This window comes from Nansenia antarctica (genome assembly GCF_963989245.1).
Source record: "Nansenia antarctica genome assembly, chromosome: 4".
Classification (NCBI taxonomy): domain Eukaryota; kingdom Metazoa; phylum Chordata; class Actinopteri; order Argentiniformes; family Microstomatidae; genus Nansenia; species Nansenia antarctica.
Window position 1 is genome coordinate 42,271,641 of NC_137689.1, and position 26,303 is coordinate 42,297,943.

The 26,303-nt window shown below is 43.8% G+C and overlaps 2 protein-coding genes across 2 annotated transcripts in view; both read right to left on the reverse strand.

Annotated features, from left to right (window-relative positions):
- Positions 1 to 6,937: 6,937 nt before the first annotated feature.
- On the reverse strand, positions 6,938 to 11,651 carry ptges (prostaglandin E synthase; the record flags this gene model as incomplete). The annotated part of the gene is made up of 3 exons (XM_080529038.1): positions 6,938 to 7,187; positions 11,320 to 11,402; positions 11,541 to 11,651. 3 exons carry the CDS (start codon positions 11,649 to 11,651, stop codon positions 6,938 to 6,940), a joined length of 444 nt encoding a protein of 147 aa, XP_080385164.1.
- An 11,715-nt stretch (positions 11,652 to 23,366) lies between these two features.
- usp20 (ubiquitin specific peptidase 20) overlaps positions 23,367 to 26,303 on the reverse strand; it is a 45,463-nt gene continuing 42,526 nt past the window's right edge. The window contains exons 23-25 of the mRNA XM_080530267.1: positions 24,929 to 24,997; positions 24,614 to 24,793; positions 23,367 to 24,147 (exon numbers count right to left, since the gene is read on the reverse strand). Coding sequence (XP_080386393.1) covers positions 24,627 to 24,793; positions 24,929 to 24,997 — 236 coding nt within the window. The 3' untranslated portion in view covers positions 23,367 to 24,147; positions 24,614 to 24,626. The remainder of the gene's footprint in view (positions 24,148 to 24,613; positions 24,794 to 24,928; positions 24,998 to 26,303) is intronic.

Sequence of the window (26,303 nt, forward strand, 5' to 3'; positions counted from 1 at the left end):
GGTGTTGTTAGGAAGCCAATTGACTGTACAGGTGTGGTTTGAAATCTGATTGGTTGCTTAGGTGTGTTTTTAAAGCAAATATTCACATGGGGGCTAATATTTTTGACCACCCCATTTTTCACTATATTTGTTTTAAAGCAAGCCTAAAAACTTATTTTATATTCCAAAATGTACCAAAAGCTAATAAATAGCACTGGTGAATGTTTGATTATATAATGTTTTATCAATGATGCAAACATTGGGAAGTATGTTAATAATTTTGGCCTCAACTGTAAATACTTCCATAACAGGTCCCAACCAGGAAACCCCTCACAGAGTGGGGCAAGACAGGGCCAGATCCCCCGCCCCGCCCAGCCCCCCCCAGCCCCCCCCAGCCCCCCCCAGCCCCCCACCTTACTTCCACAAGTAGCATTAAACTTTAAGAACCTGTCTGCATTGTTCAGTAATACACCATGACAGAGTTGACACCTGTTCATACACCTCGGATGTGGTGATGATATATCCATACACCTATACAGGGCCGACCCTAGAACTTTTGGGGCCCTAAGCGAGATTTTTAATGTGCCCCCCCCACACACGTTTTGTCAGGGGGTTGAAGTTTCCGATTGACGGGTGTTTAATCGACAGGGGGGGGTGGGGCATCAAAAATTGGCATCGATCCACATGTAGAGATCTGAAAAATGTATATATAAACAGAAACCAAAAGTGTCTAGGATATTCTCCCTGCTCCCGCTCTAAGGGGAGTCAGATTGCAAATCCACCTGATAAGACATACTTCAAGCCTTCTGAACCCTTCGGCTCTCGGTGGAGTGAGAAATGCGAACAGGCTTTCCAAGAACTCAAGCTCCGGCTCACCAAAGCACCTGTATTGGTGTTTGCAGATCCACAGAAGCCATACGTTCTACACGTGGATGCTAGCCTGGAAGGGCTCGGTGGTGTCTTATACCAAGAGCATGAGGAGGGCCTACGCCCAGTTGCATTCATAAGTAGAAGTCTCTCACCATCTGAGAAAAACTATCCAGCACACAAACTGGAGTATTTAGCTCTCAAATGGGCTATTGTAGATAAATTCCATGACTATCTTTACGGAGCCACCGTACAAGTTAGAACAGACAACAATCCTCTGACGTATGTGACAACATCAGCTAAATTAGATGCCACTGGTCATCGCTGGCTCTCAGCACTTTCCACCTACACTTTCAGCCTTAAGTATAGACCAGGCCGGCAAAACATTGACGCAGACTCTTTGTCCCGACGTCCCCATGACACCATGGCACCAGATGATGAATGACAAGAAATTCCAGCTCCAGGAGTACGGGCTCTCTGTCAGACTGTGTCATGTAGCACACGATCAGCACACACCTACCCATGTCTGATTGAACAAATAGGAGCTCATGTATCTGCACTTCCCATGGCTTTCTGTCACACCACTGCTGTAGTAACTGACCCACACTCAGTCCAGCTGAGCTTCAAGCTGCTCAGAGAAATGACCCGAGTATAGGAGAAGCCTGGCTAGCTGTTAATCAGAAGGCACCCTCAAGTTAAATACAGACAAACCAGACAGATCTTACCCTTCTGAAACGAGAGTGGGAGAAGCTGTCAATCAAGCAAGGTCTGCTATACAGAACAGTGAAGCAGTCTGACCAGCATGTACGGCGACAACTTGAGCCAAGCAGTTTCACAGCATTGTTATGAAGTCATTGCATGACAACAATGGACATCTGGGATTTGACAAGACATATGCACTAGTCCGTGACAGATTCTTCTGGCCCCGCATGAAGCTGGACGTAGAGACCTACTGTAAAACATGTGAACGCTGTCTTAAGAGAAAGACTCTGCCACAAAGAGCTGCACCACCTTGCCACATCCAAAGTTCAGGCCCTGTGGATCTTGTATGCATAGACTTTCTATCTATCGAGCCTGATTCCCGCAATGTGTGCAATGTGTTGGTAGTCACTGACCACTTCACTCGATATGCACAAGCATTCCCAACCAAGGATAAGAAAGCTGTAATGGTTGCAAGAATTCTCTGGGAGAAATACTTCATTCACTATGGACTACCGACTCGTATACATTCAGACCAGGGTCGGGATTTCGAAAGCCGACTAGTGAAGGAGATGCTGAACATGTTGGGTGTGAGAAAATCACGAACTTCACCATACCACCCACAAGGTGATCCTCAACCGGAGAGGTTCAATAGAACTCTGTTGAATAAGCTAGGAACTCTTGAGCCAAATCAAAGTACATTGCACATCTAGTACACGCCTACAACTGTACCCCGAATGAAGCTACTGGATATTCACCCTACCTTTTAATGTTTGGAAGGGAAGCCCGACTTCCGGTGGATGTTTGCTTTGGTGTGTCAGCAGATGGGACCTCAACAACCTCTCACTTGAAATACATATCTAAAATGAAGAGAGAACTGAAAGCAGCCTATCAGCTGGCCCAAGCCACTTCTGCTAAAATGAACCAAAGTAACAAAGAGAGGTACGACCAGAAGGTGCGCTACCATTGCTTAAATCCTGGAGACAGAGTCCTCATTCACAACTTTGGACTGACGGGAAAACACAAGCTTGCTGATCGGTGGAGAGCAAATCCAAATGTGGTTGAGTCAAATGTCTGACCTTCCAGTCTATCGTCTAAAGCCTGTGGATGGTTCAGGACCCATTAAGGTTATGCACCGCAATCATATTTTGCCATTGGGGCAACAAGTCTGACTGAGCCCTGAGGTTGACCCAAAACCTATTCCCTCTCCAAGACCCCTCCGTTATCGAAAAGCAAAAGAGAGGAATCAAACTTCGGAGGATCACCAAGATGTTAATGTGTCTGTTGGAGATCAACATTTTTCTGACTCAGAGTCAGAGTATGGGTATTACCCAGAGGACATTACATTTTTACATTTACATTTTTGGCATTTAGCAGACGCCTTATTCCAAAGCGACTTACAATCAATACATTTGAATACTAGGACATGATCATAGACAATCCTGATGAACTCTGTGAACAACCGGAACTGGATCTAGCATCAGAGTCCAATTCTACCACAAATGCCACAGAAGTGCCAGAAGTGGCAACAAGCTTAGAATCTTTAGAAAATCTACCTGCTTCGATAGATGAGGTAGTAAATGAGACTGAGGGAGTAGAACAGGACAGTTCTGCTGAAACCGCACACACTACAGATACGCCTAATGTAGTGAATCCAGAACCTGAGATAAGGAGATCAGTGAGAGAGAGAAAGCCTGTAGAACGTTTACATTACACACAGCCAGGAAAGCAGTTTTAAGTCTGTACTAGTACCAATGCTCACTCAGCTACGCAACAGTTTGCCAAACACTACAATAGTGATCATGCATGGTGGTGTAATTATTTTGCCCACTGCAAGTCATGTATGCCTATAGTATCACTCTTTCTGCCCATTGATTAATTTGTATAAATGTTGTTTAGCCCAGCATGGGGGCATGCTGTCTTTTAGTGGGGGGAGTATGTAGAGATCTGAAAAATGTATATATAAACAGATTATTTTATTTTTTTAGAATATATTGTGGAACCGGTCATGTTTTGTTGTTTGTTTGAGTGATGAATCACTAAGCCAATCAGATCACTTGAGAAGTCATAATTATGTTGAGAGTTTGAGGAAGTGCACGGGGGTGGGACAAATGAATGAATGAGTGAGAGGAAAACACAGACACCTGTGGCAGAGGGGCTGTGTGTTTTTGGAGAGCGTGCGGACAAATCAAAGTGTAAACAACGACGTATACATTACTTATTATTATCATGCTATTTAAGTTGGGATTATTGTTTGACGTTTAGCAATTCCGGGTTTTTGTTTCAGTTTAAAGGGTTAGCCAGTTTGTTATTTTTCATTTATGAAACAAGTTATTTTAAATTTCTGCAAATTTCAAAACAAATTGAAACTACTTCATGTGCTTAAGTCTTCACACCCTTTGCTATGACACTCTTAAAATTTGCTAAAAAGAATTACAAAAATGTCATCAACAAATCACTCAGTAACTTGAATTGAGTTCATCTTAATGCAAGGATAATAGTTATTGTAATAATATGTCATTTTTGAATCCATATCTTTGTTTTTATAGGGCCTCTGATTTGCATAGGAATCAATTGCACACTGTGTAGATTAGGATGTCACTACCAACTCAAATGTTATAACTTTCTCTTGATCCTGACAAACTCCTCAGTCCATACCAGTGACAAATATAGCCATACATTGATACAGCTACCACTATTTTTCACATGAGAGATTGTGCAGGAACTGGGTGCATCAAAGTTTTTTTTTTGATCACTTGGTTATAGACCAATTTTCCACCATTCAACTTTGTACATTTTTGTGAGTCTCCCCAGGCCTCAGGGTCGCATTCCTGAGCAGTTTTGTTCCTCTCCATTTGCTCAATTTATAATGACAACCTGATCCACATTGATTCCTATGTAAATTAGAGACCGTATAAAAACAAAGAAATTGATTCCAAAATTACATTAACTATTACCCTTGCAATTAAGATGGACTCTTTTCAAGACTACAAAAAAATAAATTAAAGTGTGGCCCCCTCTAGTGGTTGTGGCCCTAAGCGACTGCTTAGTCCGTTTATGCCTTTGGCCGGCCCTGCACCTATATGATAGGTGTGCACAGTAGACCACGGTGCTAGACCACTGGATCACCCCAGGCCATGAAGGCAATGTTAATCCTGTGGTCAAACGCTTCAAATTAATGTGACTGTAGCCATCAGCCATAGAAGTGTTTCTTGAGGTGTATTCACTTGTAAAGTGCTCTACTACTTTGGTTTTCTTGTCTAAAAATACAACTGTAAACTAAAAAAATTATGAATTTGGTTGTGGAAAGTTGAAAGATGGTTTGGAGGAGAGACAGATATATTTGGTAAGTAGAAAGAAAGTGAGATAGTAGAAGAACCACGGGATACAAGATGGCCAGAAGGTAGCGTATTATGTCGATGATGGCATGAGGAAAATCTATAGTTGCCAACAGTCACCGAAATTCTGCTTCCATTTGTCTAAATGAGTAGGCTAATTACTGTTCTAACCCGAGAGGGGACAAGCACTGACCTCCAATCAGACAACAGCAGCTGGCTAACCATCCTGGTGGCATTTGTCATCATAGAAATGTTTAGCTAATTAGCCTCCATAGATTTGTATCAGTCCTGTGTATTAATCAACTCATTTTCGTCGACTGACAGCCCCATTATGAATGTGTGTGTACATTATGGTAACAGCGTGCATATCCGTTGGTGAACATGAGAGTTTATTTGATAAACTCTCAATGTTCTCCTGCTTGTTCCCTGTTCCCTGCTTGTACCCCCACCCCTCCACCCCCGGCCCCGTCCTATGGCCCCCAGCCCAGCTCAGGACCTTACATAACAGGCATAGGAATGTTGGAGCTAAGCCCCGTGCCCCTGGACCTCCAGACATAGAGAGAGGCCAGATAAATAACTCCATCCCAGCCACGGCACCCCCTCTCCCCCTGCCAGAGAACACAATGTCTCCCAACAGAGGAGCCACCGCCTAGCCAAATGAATACGACAGGCCAGTCACTTACAGGATACGTGTGCCTGCACATAACAGTAGTGACCGGCTAAATCTGTGTGCAAATGAATGATGCCTAGTAGAGATTTAAGAAAACAAAAGGAATCCTTAAGTGGTCATGTATAAGACAAATGAAGAGTACTAGGGTTCATCTTGTTTAATTCAAGCTGGGTGTCTTTGACAGTCAGGCTTTCTACCCACTCAGGAAGGGAACTACCGGTATGTGCAATAAAATAAAGAGTGAGACTAACAGACTTAATTCTTTGTATACATTGTTTTACTTTCTCTAAAACATTGGCTCCCAAGTGCACTATACAGTACATTGCCAAAAACATTTGTTTGCACATTCAACATGATGAGCATTCAACATGATGAGCATTCAACATGATGACCATTCAACATGATGACCATTCAACATGATGACCATTCAACATGATGACCATTCCAAAACAAAGTACACAGTCAAAAGAATATACTATAGAACATCAAATGTCAGTCCTAGTAGAGATAGATCTAATTTCATCTTCAATGTTTAATAATGTGTAGTATTGATGCTCGACTGAAACAAAGGCTTTGAGAATAATGTCTGCTCCACTGAGCCTCAAAGGGCTGCCACGTAGAACACTGCTCTATAGAGAATGTATCATCAAACCATCCATTATAACTTTGTTCAACACTAAATACTCAAGTGTTTAGGCAACAGTTGAAACATACTATATATGGAGCTGTTTTAAGTAGCTTCCATAGACACAGGAACAGTCGCAGTGGATATCTCTCTACAGTGGATATCTCTCTACAGTGGATATCTCTCTAGTCGTCATCACCTCTGATGGGGTAAGCAGCGTGGTGGTCAACGCTTTGTAAACAGAATAACCAACATACTGAACTAACGTGCAGCATAACCACGGATATCTCACATTCCTCCTTTTTAAAGGTCACTTGAGTAATATGAAACACAACAAAACCTTCATCTGTGAAAAAAAATGCATGGCAACACAAATATATCTATCTCATTAAATAGTGTCCTCTGGCAGTTCAGAAGAGGGTTAAATACTTCAAGCATAATGACAGCATACACAGATACAGTACTACAAGAATACAAGAGTACAGTCCTGACTTCATTTCAGAGCGTTCGTGCGACCGTTCTTATCCTGCGGCTGAGAAACAGACTGCTCTGTTAGTGTCTGCGGTCTGATGGACCAGGGGTCTTTTGGGTTTCTCTTGAAGGTGATGCATCCCTCCTCTGCCATGTTCTCTGCCATGTCCTCTGCCATGGCCCACCGATCTCAAAGTCACAGATTGATCCAGTCTCAGAGGGAAGACAGAACACCACGTGATTACAACTCCCCCCCCCGCCCCCCCCCACACTAAGGGATGTCATGCGTCATGCGTATGAGGCCACCACCATGAGGACCTGCACAGCCATGGAGACACAGGGGACCTGGGCGATGACGTAAGCGAGGGAGCGGGCGGGCGGCCTCAAGGCACACAGGTAGGCCAGGCTGTGCGTCGCGCGGCCCAGGAAGAACACCAGGAAGTGGCCGCGTGCCGCCGGCAGAGACGGCCCCGTCAGCGAGTACACGGCTCCCAGGAACAGGAAGGGGAAGATGTTCTCCATGTCGTTCCGGTGAGCCCTGAAACACAGGAACAAACCAAATGTGACACGTTCTAGTCTTTTGGTCTGCATATTGGCAACCAATCAAAATATTTGGACTTTTCTTTTGAAACACGGAACTACACAAACTCACTAGTCAAGCCAAAATACTGCAACGAAAATGGATTGGGTGAGTAATCCCCACTGCTACCTAGTTACTTTACATTGTTAGCAGGCTCACAAAACAAGCTGTGTTAGTTGACTAGCGATGTGTCATTGATTGAATGTATTCAAATTTTTCTAAAGAAAAGTCTGATCATTACATCAGATCCCGACATGAGGACCAAAGCATTAGAACGTGACACAAATGAGAGAGAGATATGGGCCTTACAGAGACATATGGGCCTTACAGAGAGAGATATGGTCCTTACAGGGAGAGATATGGGCCTTACAGAGAGATATGGGCCTTACAGGGAGAGATATGGGCCTTACAGAGAGATATGGGCCTTACAGGGAGAGATATGGGCCTTACAGACAGAGATATGGGCCTTACAGGGAGTTATGGGCCTTACAGGGAGATATGGGCCTTACAGAGAGATATGGGCCTTACAGAGAGAGATATGGGCCTTACAGAGAGATATAAGGGAGATATATGGGCCTTACAGGGAGATATATGGGCCTTACAGGGAGATATATGGGCTTTACAGAGAGATATGGGCCTTACAGGGAGAGATATGGGCCTTACAGAGAGAGATATGGGCCTTACAGGGAGATATGGGCTTTACAGGCAGAGATATGGGCCTTACAGGCAGAGATATGGGCCTTACAGAGAGACATGGGCCTTACAGGGAGATATGGGCCTTACAGGGAGATACGGGCCTTACAGGGAGATATGGGCCTTACAAAGAGATATGGGCCTTACAGGGAGATATGGGCCTTACAGGGAGATATGGGCCTTACAGGGAGATATGGACCTTACAGGGAGATATGGGCCTTACATGGAGATATGGGCCTTACAGGGAGATATGGGCCTTACAGCGAGATATGGGCCTTACAGGGAGATATGGGCCTTACAGGGAGATATGGGCCTTACAGGGAGATATGGGCCTTACAAAGAGATATGGGCCTTAGAGGGAGATATGGGCCTTATAGAGAGATATGGGCCTTAGAGGGAGATATGGGCCTTACAGAGAGATATGGGCCTTCAGGGAGAGATGTGGGCCTTACAGGGAGATATGGACCTTACAGGGAGAGATATGGGCCTTACAGGGAGATATGGACCTTACAGGGAGAGATATGGGCCTTACAGGGAGATATGGACCTTACAGGGAGAGATATGGGCCTTACAGGGAGATATGGACCTTACAGGGAGAGATATGGGCCTTACAGGGAGATATGGGCCTTACAGAGAGATATGGGCCTTAGAGGGAGATATGGGCCTTACAGGGAGAGATATGGGCCTTACAGGGAGATATGGACCTTACAGGGAGATATGGGCCTTACAGGGAGAGAGATGGGCCTTACATGGAGATACGGGCCTTACAGGGAGATATGGGCCTTACATGGAGATATGGACCTTACAGGGAGATATGGGCCTTACAGGGAGAGATATGGGCCTTACATGGAGATATGGGCCTTACAAGGAGATATGGACCTTACAGAGAGATATGGGCCTTACAGGGAGATATGGGCCTTACAGAGAGATATGGGCCTTAGAGGGAGACATGGGCCTTACAGAGAGATATGGGCCTTACAGGGAGAGATATGGGCCTTACAGGGAGATATGGACCTTACAGGGAGAGATATGGGCCTTACAGGGAGATATGGACCTTACAGAGAGATATGGGCCTTAGAGGGAGATATGGGCCTTACAGAGAGATATGGACCTTACAGGGAGAGATATGGGCCTTAAGGGCTCTGCACACAGCGTGCGATTTCTGTTGCGCGTCAACATTCCATTTTGAAGTTTGAATGGAAGTCTATGAAAACATCGCATCTCAACACACACGGCCCCGATTTTAATCGCACGGCGAAAATTCGATTCCATTCATTTTGAAGCTAACATTTGCAAAATTTGACAGTGCGACAAAACTCGCACGCCGTGTGCTTTGTCCCATTCAAAATGAATGGAATCGAATTTTCGCCGTGCGATTAAAATCGGGGCCGTGTGTGTTGAGATGCGATGTTCTCATAGACTTCCATTCAAACTTCAAAATGGAATGTTGACGCGCAATGGGCCTTCGCTGTGGCCTTCGAAATGGGCCTTCGAAATCGCTCGCTGTGTGCAGAGCCCTTTACAGAGAGATATGGGCCTTACAGGGAGATATGGGCCTTACAGAGAGATACGGGCCTTACAGGGAGAGATATGGACCTTACAGGGAGAGATATGGGCCTTACAGAGAGATATGGGCCTTACAGGGAGATATGTGCCTTACAGAGAGAGATATGGGCCTTACAGGGAGAGATATGGGCCTTACAGGGAGAGATATGGGCCTTACAGGGAGAGATATGGGCCTTACAGAGAGATATGGGCCTTACAGAGAGATATGGGCCTTACAGAGAGATATGGGCCTTACAGGGAGATATGGGCCTTACAGAGAGATATGGGCCTTAAGAACTAAGAGAGCACTTAGTTTACAAGTAGCCTAATACGAAGGGGCGTCTGATTCTGCGGGGGAGTCAGAAAACGGCACAACACCGGTATGCGGACCTTTTCACCAGACTGTGTCACATTTTTTCCAGCTTCAGGGTGATACATAAGGCATTTAGAGAGGGTCAGAGAGGAGTAAGCCTCTGAAAGGTCAAGGGAGTAGAAAATGTGTATAGAGTACACGTCATTCTATAAGATATAAGGTCTACAGTCAGAGCGACAGCATACACCCAAAACTCCTATTGCATCTGGTTTTCATTAGAATTGCATTGCTGAAGCATACTCTACATTCTGACTCAGCTTCCTGGATGTTAACCAAGCGTGTAAAGTGCTTCCGCCAAAAGATCAACCACATTATTGCATCAATACAATACAGCTCACCCACAGAAAACTTTCTCTATGACCCAATATGAGTAAGAGTGATGAGTAACAGGGAAAAGTACATCCATCCTTGTGAGACAGAGCTGCACTGGGACATGCATGCCTGACAAACACACACACACACACACACACACACACACACACACACACACACACACAGGTTTTCAAATCAAGGGTTTCCTCAACATGAGGGGTTGGGAGGCCTTTTGACTGACACACACTTTCACTCACAGAGGAAAATTGAAAAGTTTAGTTTAGTTACACGTTTTTTACATCAAAAACTAAATCTAGATGAATCATTCCAGTGACAGAGAAAATATATGATTCACGCAACATTAACATTCAAATCAATCAACAGAAATCCATGAAAGAGACCTCACAGGACTAAATAGAATACACCCCATAGTGTAGACCTTCCAGCAGAGCTGAAAAAAAAAGAGGAACCAGTCCAACATGTACATAATGGGAGCTCCAACTGCGCCCACCATTAAACAGTTTCCTCTCTGGCTAAAAATCACACTCTGCACAAATATTATTGTAGTCCTGATCTGATAAGAATTCAACCACATTCAGAATCAGTAAAAACAACTGGTTGGGGGTCAGGGGAGTGGGCCTTAGGGTTAGGCATACATGCCCCCTGACTCCCTCTGAATGCAGCGCTTGGTAAAGACTTAATAAATTAAGAGTTGGACTTAATTGCTACCAGATGGGAATACTTAAGATGTGAGTAAATGCCACAGCTCAGCCTGTTTCCCGTCATACATGGGCCAGGTCAGGCTTTCGAGAGGTAAACAATTAGAAAGTAAAGTTTTCCCTTATACCAGCTGTTTTCCCTAGTAGCAATGGATCATTTCCCGACAAGTTCAAACAAACCAGACAGACCCCGAGGCTGCAGGAGACGAGCGGCAGAAAATAAAAAGGATAATAACCTGGAGACAGATAATAACCTGGAGACACGTGAACCAAGGAGCCGGTACAGATGACGACAATGTGTCATAATAATGATCCATTTAATTCTAGGTCCTATGGGCTGGCCATCACTTTACATTTATCAGCGTTTAGCCTATTATTCCAATATCGATGGTGTATATACACACACTACATATAGACAGTAGGCTAACTCGATGTGTTGAGCTCTCACCTTCGGTAGCGCTCCACGTCCGGATCCGTCCTGTGGTGTTGTAAGCCCCCGTGTTTCACTGCGTCCTCGGGGTTGGCGAAAGCCTATCCAGGAGGAAGAAGAGTCATTCATTACTGGTTGCATATACCATAGAGCGGTCTTGTAAAGTTAGAAAGGAATATGCAGGCTATAATAAGTAATGGCAAATAATAGACAGGGACTTGTGGATCGGAGCCACTCACCTTTTTACGCAGCCTCAATTGTCCCGTGATAACAGCTATAATGTACATCTTCAGTATAAGGAGAACACTATAGAAAACAAAGCATGAAAAAACCTCGTTCCTCAACATCATTGCTTTTACCAAAATAATATAGGCTACTTAACTATCTATTATCTGTAATGAACTGCTGATGTTTTCGAAGGAGAGGTGCGTGCGTCTGCGCTGCTGAGCGGGACAGTGTGAGGGATGGAGCCCCAGAGACAAACCTTTTACTGTTTACTTTCCCTGACGTTCCCTTCCCCCCCCCCCCCTCCCCCCCCACCTTTAGCTTTCGGCGATGGAATTTTCAGAGTGCTCAGATTCGGAGGAAGAACAGCACGAGCCGGAGGTTATGTTGTGTTATGTTATATGAGGTTATGTTGTGTTATGTTATATATAAGAGGTTTATGTTGAGCTGCGAAAATAATGCGTGCGATAAACGTGCGCCCCAAAAAAAGCGTATTGTGATTAGCAATAAGGATGATTATGGACCTTGAGAATGTTCCTTTCCACCAAAGAAGAGATGTTGTCCTGTGAAATCGATCCAGATTCCTACAGGGCAGAGTAATGTGCGTAACTAAGTAGCAGATTTCCCCCTCACCCACATGTTAACACTCCGATGCCAAGGCATTCCGCAGCAGTGTGTTTAGGCAGACACTTGCAGTTGCTTAGCCTACCAGTACCAGTCTTAAATCGGCCTTTACGCGGTCACTGGAAACACGTATTATAGGCTGTTATTGCTACAGTATGAATGGACTATGATACAACATGTTATATAATACAGTATGAACTACAATATGTACAGTGTAGACTACCATACAGTATGCATGGACTATGAAGCAAGTGTATACTATGGTACAGTACATTAGGTAGGGGAGGCTTAGTTGATAGTGAGTTGGACTGGTGATCAGAAGATCATGAGTCCAAATCCCACCTGGGAACACCACCACTAGACTAGTGTGCCCTTGAGTAAGACCTGGGAACACCACCACTAGACTAGTGTGCCCTTGAGTAAGACCTGGGAACACCACCACTAGACTAGTGTGCCCTTGAGTAAGACCTGGGAACACCACCACTAGACTAGTGTGCCCTTGAGTAAGACCTGTGAACACCACCACTAGTGTGCCCTTGAGTCTGTCATCTCTAAATGTATGTTGCTTTGGATAAAAGCGTCTGCCAAATCGTTAAAAAAAAGTACATAATGTGTCTGGTCCATGGAGGTGTAAGGAAATGTGTAATGTGTAATGCTAATCAAACAGGTCTGTCTGGTCACCAATTGGGAACAATGAACAAGTGGTCTCAGCTACGCCTGTGGTCTCAGTATCTGCCACTTGAATGGTGAACAGGCAGGATATTGTTAACCACACCCCACTTTCAGGTCACCTTGTATAACATGGGGTTTGGGGTCTCTTGTATAAAATGTTTGTCTCTCAAACATGTTGTTGTATTTTAACTGCCTTTCATTTCCCCCCGTGTACTCGGTTGTAGTACCACACATACTATTTTGCTTGGACAAAAACATTTGCAATTAATTATTAATTATTAAATTAATTTGCAGGATATCTTATTTCACAAGGGTGAGGTTCCTCCAGTGGTGAGGATGAGGTTCCTACAGTGGTGAGGATGAGGTTCCTCCAGTGGTGAGGATGAGGTTCCTCCAGTGGTGAGGATGAGGTTCCTACAGTGGTGAGGTTCCTACAGTGATGAGGTTCCTACAGTGGTGAGGTTCCTACAGTGATGAGGTTCCTACAGTGGTGAGGTTCCTACAGTGGTGAGGATGAGGTTCCTACAGTGATGAGGTTCCTACAGTGGTGAGGTTCCTACAGTGGTGAGGATGAGGTTCCTACAGTGATGAAGGTGAGGTTCCTACAGTGATGAGGTTCCTACAGTGGTGAGGTTCCTACAGTGGTAAGGTTTCTACAGTGGTGAGGATGAGGTTCCTACAGTGGTGAGGTTCCTACAGTGGTATGGGTGAGGTTAACCACACCCCACTTTCAGGTCACCTTGTATAACATGGGGTTTGGGGTCTCTTGTATAAAATGCAGTACCACACATTTTTGCTTGGACAACATTTTTTGCAGGATATCTTATTTCACAAGGGTGAGGTGAGGTTCCTCCAGTGGTGAGGATGAGGTTCCTACAGTGGTAAGGGTGAGGTTCCTACAGTGGTGAGGATGAGGTTCCTACAATGGTGAGGTTCCTACAGTGGTACGGGTGAGGTTCCTACAGTGGTGAGGTTCCTACAATCGTGAGGTTCCTACAGTGGTAAGGGTGAGGTTCCTACAGTGGTGAGGTTCCTACAGTGGTGAGGTTCCTACAGTGGTGAGGATGAGGTTCCTACAGTGGTGAGGTTCCTACAGTGGTAAGGGTGAGGTTCCTACAGTGGTAAGGGTGAGGTTCCTACAGTGGTAAGGGTGAGGTTCCTACAGTGGTGAGGTTCCTACAGTGATGAGGTTCCTACCGTGGTAAGGGTGAGGTTCCTACAGTGGTAAGGGTGAGGTTCCTACAGTGGTGAGGTTCCTACAGTGGTAAGGGTGAGGTTACTACCGTGGTAAGGGTGAGGTTCCTACAGTGGTGAGGTTCCTACAGTGTTGAGGTTCCTACCGTGGTAAGCCCACACTAATGTTGGTTGTTCTTGACATTTTGAGAGAGGCTGCCTTTCCCTCTCCACTCTGACAAAAGGAAAATAAACAGACAGAGGCTGTTAATCGATGGTGCAAATCTTGCTGGAATGATAAACATTTTCCCCCATAATTGACTCACACAATAGGTTTAGCTAACAGTAGTGTTTTTTTTGTTTATTTAACAGTTGGAGGTACATCCATGCTTGGGGTCAGTACAGTACCCAGGGTTTGGAATCATTGGAATCATCAAGTGTGTTTGAGTGTTTCAGTCGTCGGTACCCTGTCCCTGACCGTCCACGCTTAGAGAGCTGCTGGTGCTGTCGTCCTCACAGCAGTCCTCAGCGTCCGAGAAGGAGGACATGTAGTGGAGGCCAGTAACTCTGTGGTATCCCGCTTGGAAAGCTTCTGGGAATGCCGTCAGTTCCACAGCCCTGCGGCTGGATCTGCTCACTGACACAGTCAACATGTCAATCATCTGGGAACACATGGTACAGCCCATAGTGGATTTACACCACCGCACACCGACAAACACTCAGGCTCTCTCACTCACACACACACACACACACACACGCACACACACACACACACACACACACACACACACACACTGATGCACAGTGTATTCACAGACAATGACAGGTACACACTCGTAACTCACTCGTTACATTTGTTATTCACACACACTCTCACACACACACACACACACACACACACACACACGCACACTACAGACAGACAGACATGACAGGTAGGTGAGATAAGCAAGACTGACAGACTCACTAACACACACCTCTCTCTCATAGGACCTCCAGTGAGTGAGAGAGGTATTGAATGTGTGTGTGTGTGTGAGAATGTCTCCCCTCAGAATGTGTTTGGATGCCAACTTTCCCCTGTCGGGAACTTTCCCCTTTGCCTGAGGCGGAGAGAGGGAGAGGTTGTAGCACAGGAGAGGAGAGAAGAAAGAGAAACGGCCGGTGTGTGCCTCCTCCTCTCTCGGTCGACCGCAGACAGCTGCCTCACATCCAGCCCTGCCTTCAGGGTTACTCGGGAGGTGGCTGGGAGTTGAGAGGTCACAGGTTTACGAAGCCGCTCCCATGCTGCTCCCTCTCATACATCTCCTCATCCCTCTCAGAGCAGACCTGGCAAGGCAGACACACAAGGTCAATATTTACCTCAGCTACTCCTCCAAGACCAGCTGAAGAACCTGGCAGGGCCTGTAAAAAGACATGACCCAGTGTAGCATAAGCTCGTTGATTTCATTCAGTCGTGGTGATTGTAGGTCTGGTAAGATTATCTTTCTTCTCCACGGACCCCGGTGGGCATCCGAAGTGAAATAAAGAGTTTACCTCGATCAATTCTCTTCATCGATATCACATTTTTTTCACAATTTTGCATGCTATACGATGCCACAATTTTTTTCCCAAGACGGTAAACACGGCCTAAGTCACATCCAGTTTTCTCCAACTGGAGAATGTGTCATGTCCGGTTTCAACACCAAATTTCCATACCATTGGTCGGCCAACCCAAAAAAAAAAAAAAAAAAAAAAAAAAAAAAAATCTGATCTGATACATGAGAAAGGTCAAAGGTCAAAGATGGTGCGAAAATATCTCCAAATGGCCTAAACATATAGGTGTCCGCCTAAACATACCTGTACTAAAACAGGTACAAAGTTGCATTTGCTCACATTACTAGCATCAACTTTGGCACAAGTACTAATAAGACCCTGGAGTACTGATTCCTAGATGATTTGGGCTTGGTTATCAGGTTTCCAAGGTGATATTCACTGTAAAAGCTGTTGTTTTTTTAGGCGGAGACTGAATTTGAGATGTTTTATAATGTTCTAGCTCTATTTGCTCTGACACAGTAACATAGATTTTGATTCTGACACTTCTACAGCCACCCCACAGGTGTTAGCTTTCATTTGATAACAAGATCATTATGAAGGCCCTTGTGATTGTGGAGATATTCTATATTCACTGTGGGCATGTCATTTCGAGCAGAAAACCAGAAAAATTAGGTGGATAAGAAGAGGTTAATCCAGGATATGATCCAGGACTTTTAGCACAGCTCGACTCTAACTATACTCTGAGTCTAGTTACTCTGTTCTGGTTCAGTTCTGGTACACTTCGTCGTGGTCAAGTACTGTAAACAGGTGCTTCTACTCTTGCCTTCTTAAAATATCTCCTTTATTCATACTGTCGTTGTGTTCTCTCCAGCGTTTATGGCTTTGAATGTGGGTGTGTTTTGTTCAGGCAGTGATGTCTTTAGTGTGAAGATTCCCATGAGGAACATAAGGGATGGAAACAGAAGGGATGAGGAATGAGGATTTAACATGGAGCACTCAGTCTGTTCCCTCAGTCCACAACACAAAGAGGTTGTAAAAAAGACCTTACTACCTCAGAATGACTAGGGTTCTCATTTAGAAACGTTGCGTACGCACAAAAGAAAACTTTTATGCAAACTTTATACAAACATTTCTCCTTCAAGGAAAATTATGGGGGACATAAAACTGATTAAATAGACCACATAGAACATATTTCTGAAAAAGAAATAAAAATACCACCCCTAGTGGCAACGATCTGAAATGTTACATACACCGCGTTCCAAATTATTATGCAAATTATATTTTTCTCAGATTTTCCTAAATAGTCGATGCAAATGACAATCAGTATAATTTTCAAGTCATCAACCGTTAGAGTATAATTGAAATTTTATTGAACAAACCTCCCAATGATAACAGTATTTTTTTTTTAAATAAAAAACTCAAAATGCACTGTTCCAAATTATTATGCACAACAGAGTTTCAAAACATTGTATAGGTTGTAAAGAACTAAAAATGGTAATTTGATGAATTTAGGGTTAGGAGGTCATACTAGGAGGTCATATTTACTGAAATCAAAAGCTATTTCAAACAAAAACATCTTAACAGGTCAAGTTACATGTTAACATAGGACCCCTTCTTTGATATCACCTTCACAATTCTTGCATCCATTGAACTTGTGAGTTTTTGGACAGTTTCTGCATGAATTTCTTTGCAGGATGCCAGAATAGCCTCCCAGAGCTGCTGTTTTGATGTGAACTGCCTCCCACCCTCATATATATTTTGCTTGAGGATGCTCCAAAAGTTCTCAATAGGGTTGAGGTCAGGGGAAAATGGGGGCCACACCATGAGTTTCTCTCCTTTTATGCCTATAGCAGCCAATGACACAGAGGTATTCTTTGCAGCATGACATGGTGCATTGTCATGCATGAAGATGATTTTGCTACGGAAGGCACGGTTCTTCTTTTTGTACCACGGAAGAAAGTGGTCAGTCAGAAACTCTACATACTTTGCCGAGGTCATTTTCACACCTTCAGGGACCTTAAAAGGGCCTACCAGCTCTCTCCCCATGATTCCGGCCCAAAACATGACTCCGCCACCTCCTTGCTGACGTCGCAGCCTTGTTGGGACATGGTGGCCATCCACCAACCATCCACTACTCCATCCATCTGGACCATCCAGGGTTGCACGGCACTCATCAGTAAACAAGACTGTTTGGAAATTAGTCTTCATGTATTTCTGAGCCCACTGTCATGCTGCAAAGAATACCTCTGTGTCATTGGCTGCTATAGGCATAAAAGGAGAGAAACTCATGGTGTGGCCCCCATTTTCCCCTGACCTCAACCCTATTGAGAACCTTTGGAGCATCCTCAAGCAAAATTTATATGAGGGTGGGAGGCAGTTCACATCAAAACAGCAGCTCTGGGAGCCTATTCTGGCATCCTGCAAAGAAATTCAAGCAGAAACTGTCCAAAAACTCACAAGTTCAATGGATGCAAGAATTGTGAAGGTGATATCAAAGAAGGGGTCCTATGTTAACATGTAACTTGACCTGTTAAGATGTTTTTGTTTGAAAGCTTTTGATTTCAGTAAATATGACCTCCTAATATGACCTCCTAACCCTAAATTCATCAAATTACCATTTTTAGTTCTTTACAACCTATAAAATGTTTTGAAACTCTGTTGTGCATAATAATTTGGAACAGTGCATTTTGAGTTTCTTATTTAAAAAAAAAATACTGTTATCATTGGGAGGTTTGTTCAATAAAATTTGAATTATACTCTAACGGTTGATGACTTGAAAATTATACTGATTGTCATTTGCATCGACTATTTAGGAAAATCAGAGAAAAATATCATTTGCATAATAATTTGGAACGCAGTGTATATGTCACATTGGGCGTTAATAGTTAATAGTTAATAGTTAATGAAACTTACTCCTCATTGGAAAATAAATCAACCTGACAATCTCTTTCGGTTTGTCTTTTTATTATTTATTTTATTTATTTTCAAGTGATGGGCGGCCCTTTTGTGAATGGAGGAGAATAAGAATCTCTGCCTGGAAGCTGCTTTGTTTCAGTGGCTTTTAGACAGTTTGCAGTCACAGCGGTAGATCAGCCATGCGTTAACAAGGCCTAGCATTATGGTTTGCCAGAAAAGTGCCTTTGTGACCTCATGTGGTTCTTGTACCTTGCGATGCATGCATCTAGGGGGGTCATCCCTATGTTCCCACAACCCTATGTTCCCACAGCCCAATGGTTACACATTTCTAATATATCACTGATTCTTGGGAATTTGGATAAAACTGGTTTTAAAAAGTTTGTTAAATTATTTTAAAGTTATATCATTATAGACCAAGGTATTGGCTGGGTGCAACCTCCTCATTTTGTATTTTTGTCATAAAATAGGCGTTTTTCCAGACATTACTTTGTTTTTGTCAACGCCGTAAGTAAGACACGATAAAAAGTGATTTATTTTTAGTTTTATTTAGTCTAATATGTATTTAGAGCTTTTAAATCATTATCTGGCATTCTAAGTACACATATACAGTATGTAATGTTAAGTTGTACATGATGGGGAGATGAGTAGATGTGGAGCTACCACTCTACCAGAACAAGCAAACCTTCAGCTGACTCATGGAATAATCAAGGGTGTCCTTCCTTCCTGTATATAGAGATACAGATCCAGATATGTAGATACAGTATTGTTGTATTGGTACCATATTCATGATCCATATACCCGTACTGTATCACCCCTAGACCCATTAGTTGGCATGCCTGGATATAATTGCACTTTCCATTTCACTCTTCCATAAGGGCTATTACTGTCATCACTATCATGTCCATGTCATCTGGATAGTGACTAATTATCCTCGTCCATCTGAACAGATAAGAACACGTCCCCGCCGTCTGACCTTCCGTGACATCACACGCAGCCTGTGGTGCGTCATGCAGAGCTGACAGGTTTGCATACAAAGAGCCGTTCCAGCCGTCAGTTACTGGGCTGCTGCGGCTGCCACACCCCAGCCCAGCTAAGGTACGTGGCTGGGGGTGTCCCCGTCTCACGCACACACACACACACATGCACACGCACGCACACTTATCACCAGCTTCATCTTCAGATTCAACTGTAGCAAAGGCTTCGCAATTAAGAGCATTCATATTGAATCACATTACTCTCCTAAAATACATGCATATGTTGTATCATAGGATGCAATGAACTGTGTCATTGTGACAGTATCAGAAAATCAAGTAACATCATTAAAATAAATGACCGATTCACAGTGAATAGGCACACAGCCGTGTTCATTGTGTATCAACAGCTCTCTGTGAAGAATGCACAGTCATGCACAGAGGCTGGTCACGCATGTGCAGCAGTCAGAGCAGTGGAACACATGTTGATGTTTTGAAACTAGAACTGGATCGAGCAACAGCAGTCATGCGTTGGGGTGTGTGGGAGAGAGAGAGAGGAGGGAGCTTGATCTAGAAGACGAGAATTTAAAAAACAAAAAACAGGAATAATAAAGAGGTAGATTCCCTCTGTTTCCTACCGTGTTTGTCATTTTCTGGCTCCAGTCAGCAGAGGATGATTAGTGGGCACCATATCCTTGCATCTGCCATTTCTCCTTGTTTCTGCTTTCTTTCCCTCCCTCTGTACTTCTATCTCTCTCCTCCTCCCTCTCCTCGGTCCTCCCTCTGTCTGCCTCTCTCTGTGCTTGCTTGATACGGCCAGGCTGGGGACTAGGGGACTTGAGATGACATCATAGCTGCCCATTTACAGTATCTATCTCTCTCTCACACACACACACACACACACACACACACACACTATGTTTATTCCCAGCTTGTATTAGGGGTCAGCGCCCCTAAGAGCTTAATCAATGGGGAGCATCTGGTCCTCAAAATTACCTATCGATCTAGGTCTCATTCCACCACTAAGACGATCATGGTGATGTTTCATAGGCTATGTGATTACCGGTATACATCATAACAATCTCATCTATTCTAAGTGTCTGGAAAAACAGAGAATGAATTGAATCCGTAAACAGAAACTTACAAACGTATTGGAGTGATGAATGTGGGGGGAGGGTGATAGGACAGGGTGATAGCATACTTCAAAAATAATATTGATCATCTTGTGCCATGGTTCAGAATGAGACAATTGCATGGGGAGATGTATTTTTTTATATATACACTTGTCAGTGCAAACTGCAAATCAAACTTTTACTACTGTTGTTGCTGCTGTTTCTAATTTCAACATCTGGAAAACATTACACCAGAGACACAGAAATGAAAGAACAGGCTTTTTAATCGTAGTCATTGGTGAATACATCAGTTTTTAAAGACATTCACAGACACTCATCTGTGTTTTGATAAACCACTGAAGTCATGTGTTACCATTATCAATAAGACCACAACAACCACACTCCGGTGATTAAGTCCTAGGATTTTTCGATGATAGAGACGTGAGTGGTGAATCATTATTTATGGATGCATTCAATCAATCCCACCACACACCAACGCCTTTCGGTTCAAACAGCCAGTGACATGAAACTCTTACAGTACACACATTATATGGGTGCGTGTGAACTGTTAACACAACCAAACGTAGACACACAAGTGAGGTTAACTAAGACATCGATCACTGAGAGTTTCAAAAAACATTGGAATACTGTTCTGCACCGGAGTCGCCACCGTAAGCTGTTCAAACACTTCAGCTTCCCTCTCTGAAGGCGTCTAGGAATAGACAGCCCAAAAAAATAAATCAAGGATTTCATTGCACTTCTCCAAAAGAAAATAAATTAAAAAATTAAAACATACTTCTAGACGTTTGACCTCTCTACTGACAGGACAGATGCTTTGAAAAACAAACAATACAAAAAAAAGAGTTTAGTTTAAAAAGGGATTTTAAATGAACACGTTCTCCTTTTAAAAACTGAGGAATTTACTCTTTGGACACGTACAAACAAACCACTTACCAGCACGGCAACACAGAATCACCGCAAGTGATCATTACATCTCTAATTAGGGTTCATTTACAGTTTATCTTGACTCTGAACAAGAGACTAGTCAGAACTGTAGACACCTCATTACTATGCTCTGCAACATAGAGCTTCACCATAAGATATTTGATCAATAAATGGCAATTTGGAATATACAGGACACATTTCTTTAAGCTTGTAATGACATCATCTCCCGCTTTGTTGGTGTAGGCAATATCTCCCTATCCCATACAAAAGAAAACCAAAACAGGATTGAACATGTGTGCCGTCATACAGAACTTACAAGCAACAAGCGGAAGGATTGTAGCGTGGGTAGAGTGTTGGATTGAGGCGTGGGTAGAGTGATTGTTGGTTTTCCTCATAGCAGAGAAACCCACTGTGTGGCAGGCCAGGGGCCTGAAGGAGTGGTGACACTGTGTGGCAGGCCAGGGGCCTGAAGGAGTGGTGACACTGTGTGGCAGGCCAGTGGCCTGAAGGAGTGGTGACTTGTGGGTTTTAGAGTCTGCTGCTGAGGTAAATGACACGTGAGGTGAAACACTCACTTCTAACAGGTGAAAGCTCTACTCCTGGCACCCCCGCTTCTGCGTATGCCACCATATCAGTTCCAGATGGACAGGGGTGGACGATCACTCCTGTCCAGGGCTAGGTGTCTCCTACACATGGAAACCTACTAGAACCAGAACCTCTCTGAAGGGCTTCTTCATGTGTAAACCTATACCGTATTTTCCGGACTATAAGTCACACTTTCTTTCATAGTTTGGCTGGTCCTGCGACTTATAGTCGGGTGCGACTTATATATCAAAATATGACTGACATGAACCAAGGAGTAAACATTACCGTCTACAGCCACGAGAGGGCGCTCTGGGCTTGTGACAACTACAGGTGCAACTCAAAAAATTTGAATATCGTGCAAAAGTTCATTCATTTCAGTAATTCAACTTAAAGGGTTAAACTTAAATATTATATAGACTCATTGCATTGTACATATGCATGATTATACTTTTCAGAGGGCTGACATTTCTGTATTTAAAATCCTTTTCTTATTGATTTCATGTAATATGAAAAATGTCAGAGATATTTAATTTGGGGTTTTCATAAGCTGTAAGCCATAATCATAAAATGTATAACAAATAAAGGCTTTAAATATCTAGCTTTGCATGTAATGAGTCTATATAATATCTAAGTTTAACCCTTTAAGTTGAATTACTGAAATAAATGAACTTTTGCATGATATTCTAATTTTTTGAGTTGCACCTATATATGCTGCTCCTGTACCACTGAAGAAATTAACTGAAACATTAACAAGGAGCTTGGTGAACTTGCTTACCGGTAACTTGCTTGTTGGACTCGCTGGCTTGTTATGTTAATTTAGCCTATTCAGCCTCCCAGGTATGTTCTTTATGCTATTGTGTAGCTGAATAACTGTTAATGTGTTACGTTAACATACCAGACACCTATTCAGCCTGTTGTTCTGTGTGCTATTGTGTAGTTGAATAACTTGCCTTTCCAGATTACATGTCTGTTCTTGGTCTTGGATTTTGTGAAATAAATGTCTAAATAAGTGCAACTTATATATGTTTTTTCCTCTTCGTGGCGCATTTTGGACTGATGTGACTTATACTCCGGAGCGACTTATACTCCGGAAAATACGGTACTTGGGGGACTAGGTGTGACTTGTGTATAAACCAACTATACGATGATCCAACTATACGATGACCTCTGCAGTCCCCTGGGATCAGGAGGTCACACCAGGAGGTCACACCAGGAGGTCACATCAGGAGGTCACACCAGGAGGTCACATCAGGAGGTCACATCAGGAGGTCACATCAGGAGGTCACACACGTGTGACAGCAGCTGGTGAAACCGGGAACAAGTCGGCAACCGACCGATATTTATATTTAATATTGCAATGCTATGGATTCAGTGAGTAATCCCCCACTACTACCTAGTTAGTGTAGAGTAGTGGGGATTACTCACCGAATCCATTGCATTGCAATGTTTTGGCTTGACTAGCGAGTGTGTCATTGATTCTCAACAATAATAAATAATAAAAGTCGGATTGGTTGGCGACTTGCTCCTGGTTTCACCAGCTTCTGTCACATTGAGCACTAAACGCCACGAGCATCCACCTTTCTGTTCTTTTGCCAACAATCCGTGCTCTAGAACTGTCTTGCAAAAAGAACAAAAAGGGCCTAACGTGTAGTTTGAAACTGAAGATGAACGTGCACGAGTGGCAAGAGTCGCCAAGCAGCAGTTAACACGCGTATCGCCGCGCCCTCTGTGTCACGGTCCGTAAACGCTTCTTCCGTCTCTTCGTCTGAGCGAGTGAGACGTTGTTCGAGATGTGACACGTATCTACGACAGCGGCCGTTTTACACCGCAGGTGTAACCCTCGTGAGGGCGTGAGCCGCGTCCGACTTAAAACACCTTAAAGATGTGTTCCATAAATAAATAAATACCTCTCCACTACGATATGATCCTAATGATCGCTACGTCTTCTTCTTCTCGGACGGGCGATTAAAAAAATGATGCCGCGTTGCTACATTTTACAAAGTGCTCACGACAAAAGAGGCTTCTTCAACCGAGGTCCAGGTTCCTCAGCGCCCGTGAGGGTGAGGAGTGTGGAGGGGAAGTCGGTCCACCTAGAAGAGAGGGAAAGGAAAAAAAATCAGAAACCACGTGAAAGAGGAGAGAACAAACCAGCGGGCATACGGTACAGGTCTGGGGTCAGATTTATGGGCTTGTTGGATGATGCGCGCCCAGCCCTCCTCCACCCTGTTGTTCACACAGACCTTCTCACCTCTTCCTCTGCTGCACTGGAGGAATGTGGGAGCTCGTTGGGAATGACGTCAGCGTGCGAAGAACACAAGTGGACCGTGGCGGTACCAGACCGCTACGAGAGCCCAGTGTTTGGGAGAGCGAGGAATGTTTATAAGCCCCGTAAAAACACTGCTCCGAAAGGGTTCGGTTTTGGCATCATCTGTGTGTATCTACTGTATGTGTAGCAGCATGTGTGTGTGTGTGTGTGTGGGGGGGGGGGGGGTGTGTGTGTGTGTGTGTAAACAGCATGTGTGTGTTTGTATACACATGAATGTGAGAAAAACTCACCTCTCAGTGTTTGTTAGAGTGCCCTGGTCTCTGCCTGTATCTTCCTCTCTCCGTGCTCCTCTCTCAGGCTCTCTGTGTCGGCCAGGGCCACTGTCTGCCTCACGGCGATCTCAGGCCCGCCACCATAGATACTCAGCAGGTACTGCCATGTCTCCTCAGAGATCTGACCATAGTCAGCCCCTAGATGCACACACACACATGCGCATACACACACACACACACACACACACACACACACACACACACACACATTATCGAGTGTGTGTGTGTGTGTGTGTGTGTGTGTGTCTGTGTGTGTGAAACTACACTGCTTACCTTGCTTGAGCTGTATGTGTCCTCCTTTCATCACACCAATCTTACTGTTGTCAATCGGGCCCGAAGGCTCTGAGGAGGCAATGACAAGGACAACATCATCAGTACAATACATAGATTTCCTCAGAAACAACGAATCACCCATCTTACCTGTAATCCCCCCAAAATACTGTATATGGCCTGAATATAATAGACTTACAGTAATTGTAATATATACAGTGGGGGAAATAAGTACGGTATTCAACACATAAAAAAAATAAAAAAAATAAACATATTTCCATAGCAGCTACTCACATGAAATTCAGACCAGACATTGGTATTAACTTCATAAAACTACACAGGCAAAGAAATTGCAACACTCCAATCCATTAAAAAAGTGCAATAAACGGGAATGACATGGTAAAGAAATATTGAACACGCTAACTGAAATGTATTTAATACTTGGTGGAGCCTTTGCTTCCAATGACCATCGACGGATCTACCATATAGAGGCATTCTAGGCACATGCCTAGGGCCTCCTCACCACTAGGGGGCCCAGACAGAGAGGGGAACATCAGCTGCCTCAATAATGTTACATATATTTTAAAATAGGCGTGTCAGTTAATAACAGTAATGGGCACCCATGAAACTGTAGGAATTGCAACAACAACAAAAAAGAAGCATATCATTTTTCTTTTAAATTTGGTTTCCTTACAAAAGCCAAATCAGTGGATATCAGAGAAATGCATGCAGCGACAGACAATCTGAAGGAAATATACCCACATGATCTTGAGGAGGACTTTACAGCAGAGTTTTGCCAGTTCATCTAAATGGTGAAAAATGTAGTGAAACAATCAGTCATGGACATATATAAGACGCTCAGAGAGCTAGGCCTAACCCTAATATGGACATGTCTAAGACACTCAGGGCCCTATTATGCACTTCTTAACTTGCCGTCTTAAGTCTTAATTAAGACGCACCGCCAGGTTAAGACCTACCGCCACCCTTATTATGCGCTTCATACGCGCTACTGCTATTATGCCGGTGTCGATAGGCGCCCACACATAAGACGTAATACTCCCGTGCATATATTACTCATTGTGGGAGTGTTCATATGTTAATGAAGTGCATTAGGCGCCCCTGCTATTATGCGATCTGACTTTGCTCCTAGCGCTAAGAAGTGGTTTGAAAAGTTCTTAAGTTTAGACTTCATGCACGTTTTGAAACACGAGCGTGCCTCCGCGGTTTGCGTATGCATGTGGGCACACATGAACACGCACGTGGCTCCACGGCAAGACGTCAATTACGGTCACAGTATAAATGCTTTATTTCAGAAGGGAGAGGCAGAGAAGCGCGCTGACCTCCTTCTTAGGACTTCCATAATAGCATAGCGCTAATG